The sequence below is a fragment of the Colobus angolensis genome, unplaced genomic scaffold, assembly GCF_000951035.1.
Source record: "Colobus angolensis palliatus isolate OR3802 unplaced genomic scaffold, Cang.pa_1.0 Scaffold402, whole genome shotgun sequence".
Taxonomy (NCBI): Eukaryota; Metazoa; Chordata; class Mammalia; order Primates; family Cercopithecidae; genus Colobus; species Colobus angolensis.
In genome coordinates, this window is record NW_012117400.1 from 830,782 (window position 1) to 836,437 (window position 5,656).

General features: G+C 62.3%; 1 protein-coding gene across 1 annotated transcript in view; it reads left to right on the forward strand.

Moving 5' to 3' along the window:
- Positions 1-3,637, forward strand: part of PNCK (pregnancy up-regulated nonubiquitous CaM kinase) — a 4,359-nt gene extending 722 nt beyond the window's left edge. Inside the window, 11 exon segments of the mRNA XM_011955857.1 lie at positions 258-392; positions 677-808; positions 1,177-1,251; positions 1,359-1,497; positions 1,706-1,829; positions 2,018-2,093; positions 2,188-2,300; positions 2,382-2,460; positions 2,547-2,634; positions 2,786-2,930; positions 3,243-3,637. Coding sequence (XP_011811247.1) covers positions 258-392; positions 677-808; positions 1,177-1,251; positions 1,359-1,497; positions 1,706-1,829; positions 2,018-2,093; positions 2,188-2,300; positions 2,382-2,460; positions 2,547-2,634; positions 2,786-2,923 — 1,099 coding nt within the window. The 3' untranslated portion in view covers positions 2,924-2,930; positions 3,243-3,637.
- The last annotated feature ends 2,019 nt before the right edge of the window (positions 3,638-5,656 follow it).

Consider the following 5,656-nt stretch of genomic DNA (forward strand, 5'->3'; position numbering starts at 1 on the left):
TGGGCGCTGTGGATGTGTGGATGGGGGAGGGACCGGCGTGGGTGAGCATGGAGCCTTCTGGAAAGCGGCCGGATGTGTGGAGGCAGAGAGGCAGCATCCAGGCGCTGGTCGCTGTCGGGGTGCAGGGTGTGGGGGCGTGGGATGGCAGCTGTAGGCCTGGGATGTGGAGGCGCGTATGCGGTGGCCTGGACGGGGGAGGGGAGGATCGAGCGCAGCGGCAACGGCTGAGGCTTGCCTGACAGGGGTGGAGGAGGAAGCTGCCCTCGCCCCCGGTGCGGGGGAGGGAGGAGGGACCCCCACCACCTCTCCCCTGCCCCTGCAGACATGCTGCTGCTGAAGAAACACACGGAGGACATCAGCAGCGTCTATGAGATCCGCGAGAGGCTCGGCTCGTGAGTGTGCGCGCGTGTGATCGTGTGTGTATACCTGGGTGAGATGGCATGTGTGTGTGACTACGCGAGTGGGTGTGAGATGATGTGTGTGTGAATATAGGGGTGTGTGAGTGTGAGTGAGTCTGTGAGATGGCATGTGTTGAGTTTCGTGGGGGGTGGCACAGGGCCAGCTAGGGCCTCCCCATCTCCTTCACAGGGGGCCCTCCCCGCTCCCCTCTCTCTCCCTCCTGCCTCTCTTCTCTTCCCACTTCCTTCCCACCTCCCACCGCTCGTGTCTGCGGCAGGGGTGCTTTCTCCGAGGTTGTGCTGGCCCAGGAGCGGGGCTCCGCACACCTCGTGGCCCTCAAGTGCATCCCCAAGAAGGCCCTCCGGGGCAAGGAGGCCCTGGTGGAGAACGAGATCGCAGTGCTCCGTAGGTGCGCACCTCGCGGGGCCCTGGAATGTGGCATAGGTCGATGAGGGGTGCAAGGAGTCCCTGGCTCTAGTCTAGGCCTGGCCACCAACCTTTGGGAAGCCTGGGGCAGTGCTCTCTCTGGGCCTGCACGTCCCTGTGGCAGCCAGAGGGAGCTAGTGGATATTGATGTGTGCTTTTCAAATGGGCTTTAGAAGGAAGGCCAGGGCTCAGGCTGGAGCTCCGCCTTCCTGGACTGGGCAGGGGTGGCATGTGGTAGCGAATGGGGAACAGAGGTGGGAGGAAGAGAAGAGGGAGGAGGCTTTTCCTGGGGCCTCAGGACAGAGCACCCCTTGACTCTGTTGGCCCACAGGCGCTTCCTTGCGGTTGCAGGATCAGTCACCCCAACATTGTCGCTCTGGAGGATGTCCACGAGAGCCCTTCCCACCTCTACCTGGCCATGGAACTGTGAGGAGGGCCTGGGCAGGCTGTGGGAGCCGGGGAGGGGCTGAGCAGTGCGTGGGGCTGAAGGCCAGGCTGAGTGCCTGGGTCAGCCAAACCCCTGGCACCCCCAGGGTGACGGGTGGCGAGCTGTTTGACCGCATCATGGAGCGCGGCTCCTACACAGAGAAGCATGCCAGCCATCTGGTGGGTCAGGTCCTCGGCGCCGTCTCCTACCTGCACAGCCTGGGGATCGTGCACCGGGACCTCAAGGTGCCTGGCTGGGGCCTCTGCGCCCCACCCTCCCACTTGCCCACCTGGCCCTGCCTTTGTTTTCCCGGGAGCACGGCTGGGGCCTTTCTTGATCTCCCTCTCCACCAAGGCTCTGGGGAACCTGAGAGCGTGTAGTCCTCATCCTGTCCCAGCACCGGCACCGCATCAGGACTGACCTGGCCCTTTTCCCGGTGTCCGTGTGTCACAGCCCGAAAACCTCCTGTATGCCACGCCCTTTGAGGACTCAAAGATCATGGTCTCTGACTTTGGACTCTCCAAAATCCAGGCTGGCAACATGCTAGGCACCGCCTGTGGGACCCCCGGATATGTGGGTGAGGGATGGCACCCTGAGGCTTGCTGGGAGTGGGGTGGCCTGGGGGACCCTAGATAGCCGGGAAGGCTGTTGTGCCCGTTGCCTTTGTGTGGGCCATTCCTGGGCTTGAGTAGGCTGAGCCAGCGACATTGAGCGGCATGGCTGCGTGTATGCCTGTGCGTGCGTCTGTCTGTCTCTGGCCCCCAGCCCCAGAGCTCTTGGAGCAGAAACCCTACGGGAAGGCCGTAGATGTGTGGGCACTGGGCGTCATCTCCTACATCCTGTGAGTGACTGCTGGGAAGGCTTGTCTCCTGCCTGCCTGCCCCTGCTGGGTTGGGGAGGGTGGGACAGCTGGGTGATTCATCTGTGGGTGCCAGGCTGTGTGGGTATCCCCCCTTCTATGACGAGAGCGACCCTGAACTCTTCAACCAGATCCTGAGGGCCAGCTATGAGTTTGACTCTCCTTTCTGGGATGACATCTCAGAATCAGGTGAGCTTCAGGCTGGCCCGTGCTTGGGGGTGATGCAAGGGAGTGGGGACCCGATGGGCTGACCCAGCCTCCCTGTTCCAGCCAAAGACTTCATCCGGCACCTTCTGGAGCGAGACCCCCAGAAGAGGTTCACCTGCCAGCAGGCCTTGCAGCATCTTTGGTGAGTGGGAGCCCTGCTGAGCTGCCCCAGGGCCAGGGGGACTGCACCTGCAGAGAGGCCCCCTCCGACCTTCAGCCTTTCCCCAGGATCTCTGGGGACACAGCCTTCGACAGGGACATCTTAGGCTCTGTCAGTGAGCAGATCCAGAAGAACTTTGCTCGGATGCACTGGAAGGTCAGTGTGGAGACAGACCCAGTGTGGTCACCACCCGCCGCATCCTAGCTGTAGCCTGATCACTGTGACTGCCCAGTGGCCACTGCGGTCCTCACAGTCTTGGGGCTGGGGCCTGGCCCAGGCCTGGCCTGATCTCCCTCTCTTCTGGCAGCGAGCCTTCAATGCCACCTCATTCCTGCGCCACATCCGGAAGCTGGGGCAGAGCCCAGAGGCTGAGGGGGCCTCTGAGCAGGGCCTGGCCCGCCACAGCCACTCAGGCCTCCATGCTGGCCAGCCCCCCAAGTGGTGATCTCCAGGTGTGTTTGGGTGGACCCTGCACCCCCAGGAGCTGGCTCCTTGAAGAGCTTAGGGGGTGGTGGCACTCCATGTGGCCAAGAGCTAAGTGGGGTGGCCCCCACAGGCCAGAGGACTGAGGGCAGAGGGAGGAGCCAGGGCCCCAGGAGAGGTGGAAGGACAGGGAGGGCCTGTGGGTGCCTGAGATTGGGCAAGGGAGTGGAAGGGGAGAGGGCCTCTAAGAAATCTGGGATTTGACCGAGGTGGGAGGTGGGGGCACAGGGCTGGCAGGTCGGCTCCTAACTACCCCCTTTCCCTCTGCTTCTCCCTCTCAGGCAGATGCCAAGGCCAAGTGGACTGACCCCTGGATTTCCTTCCCTTGGATGCTTTTGGTCCCCTCCCCCAACCCTTCACCCCTGGGGCTGGCCTCTGCTGGAGTTTGAGATTTGAGGGTGTGGCGCATGGTGCTGGGGTTGGAATGGAGCACCCCCAAGTCTGTCCTCAGGCTCTGCCCTGCCTGGGGCAGTGGATCCCCTCCCCTGTTGCCTCTCCTGCCCCTGCCTCCCACCCCACCAAAAGCCGAGGAGGTGCTGGCAGGCGGGCCTCAGGGCTGTCTTTCCTGCACGGCTGTTCTGTGCTTCGCTGAGTGGGGGTGGTCCTGCTTGTGTCATGGTCATGGCCTTCCAGCCCCCTCCAGTTTCCCCCAAACCAATAAAGAAAGATACAGCAATGGGCCAGTGGTGAACTGGGGGTGCAGCGACTGTGGAGGGGACCTGGTCACTTGTGGGAAGGAAACCAATGAGACCCTGCCACACGGCTTTACCCACTGCCACCTGAACCTCTGCTCCCTCTCATCATGGCAGACAAGTTTCCAACTGTCCAAAAACTTCCTGTCCCCTCCCCCCAAAGCACCAACAAGTGGCAGCGTGGCCAGGCAGCTCTGCTACCCCAGAGGTGTAACTGCCCAGCCTTGGGGTCCTGGGACAAAGTGGAGGCAGCACACGCCTGCTGGGCTGCCAGCAGGGGGCGCTGGCAGGAGGCTGAGTGCTGGCTCCAGACCCCCAGGGATGGGCTGCAGTGCCCCTGCCATGCAGGGCCGGGCCTGGGGTGCCTCAGCCAGGTGCCTGGGACTGGGAAGGGCTCACAGGTGCATGGAGGGCGACCAGAGCCCAGAACTGTCACCTTCCATCCCTCCCTCCCTTCCCTTTCTTGATGGCCAGAGGCCATCTTGTCAAGCAGAATAGGGGACCTCAGGGTCAGGGGGTGAGAGGAGCTCCTTGTCCAGGAGAGGCCCTGGACACGGGGCCCTCTTCCCCTCTGCTGTGTGGGGGGCTTTGGAACCCTCAGGCTCCAGGCTGGGGTAGACCTGGGCTGGAAGCTGGGGCTCTGGGAGCAGTGGCAGCTTGGCAGTGGCTTCTGAAGTGAAGAGCCATGGCCTATCCTCTGGTCTGAGTGGCCCCAGGTCCACCAACCTCCATTCTGGAGCGGCCAGGGCTCCAGAGCCCTGCCTTGCTGGGTCCCAAACCTCTGCTGGCCCCTCTAGCCCTTCCTCTTGGGCCCATCAGGGGAAGACTTCTAGAGCCACTCCTTGGCCCCAGCCAGAGTTCCAGGCAAGCTGGTCACCCCTCCCTACCCTCTGAGACCCTTGCTCCCTGCCAGCCCCCAGAGTGTAAGCCTGATGACCCACAGCTGGACTGGCGAGAATGGTAGAGAAGATTACTCTCCCTGTTGAACTTTGGGCTCCAAAAGGAGGTGGTGAGGGTCAAACCAAGGCTGGCCTGGGCCTTGCGGGTGAAGGCTGGAGTGGGGTTCAGGGCTGGAGCCAGGGGACCTGGCTTCCACCAGGGAGAACAGGCTGGAGGTGTGTGGGCAGCCTCCTCCTCCATCCCCACAGCCACTCCCAGGCCATCCTTCACTCCAGGCTCTAGGCCCCACAGGGGACCTCAGTCAGCCAGTACCATGGCCTCCTCACCTCCAAGACCTGTCCCACTTGCCCTCACCCCTACCCGGGGCCTTGTTCCCTGCGGGCACCCCTGCTGCTGGTCCCCTTTCCCATCTTCTCCGTTGTTCACACTGGACTCCCACGATACCTACTTGCTCTTGTTTTGGTCAGATGTTGACTGAGCCTCTACTCTGTGTCAGGTGCTGGGCGCTGAATAGGTGCCTGTCCTCCAGGAGGACGCCCTCTGTTGGAGGGGTGGTTTTACGGGGATGATAAAAATGATCTTTGTGGATCTGGGAACCGTGAGCAGGAGTGCCAGAGCCAACCTTCCAGAAGAAACCGGCACTTGCTCAGGAACAGCCAGCTCTTCCAGTCCAGGCACGTGGCCAGATCGCTTCCGCTTGGAGCTCAAGCCAGCTCTGGGCTGCCTTGACACAGGGTGCAATATGGCCTCCCGTCAGCAGGGGGAGCCACGGCCCCATCTTTAGACGTCCATTAGCCTCCCCTAGATCCTTCAGCACCTGGGCAGCCTCTCAAACCCATTCCTCTCCGCCACTGCCCCCACCCCACACCCTGCAAATCCTGCCATGGGGAAGTCCAACCTTGGGGGAGAGGTCCTGCCCATCTGTGATAGGGGCGAGAGGGGGAACCCCCAGGTCAAGCAGAGGTGGCACCCCTCCTTCATCCCTCCAAGACCCCATATGAGAAAGGCAGTTTGGGTCTCTTAGGCAGTGGGATGGCAGCCAAGGAGAGAGAAAGGATTGGTTTAGCCAAAGGCAAAAGTGGTGTGTGTGTGAAGTGATGGCA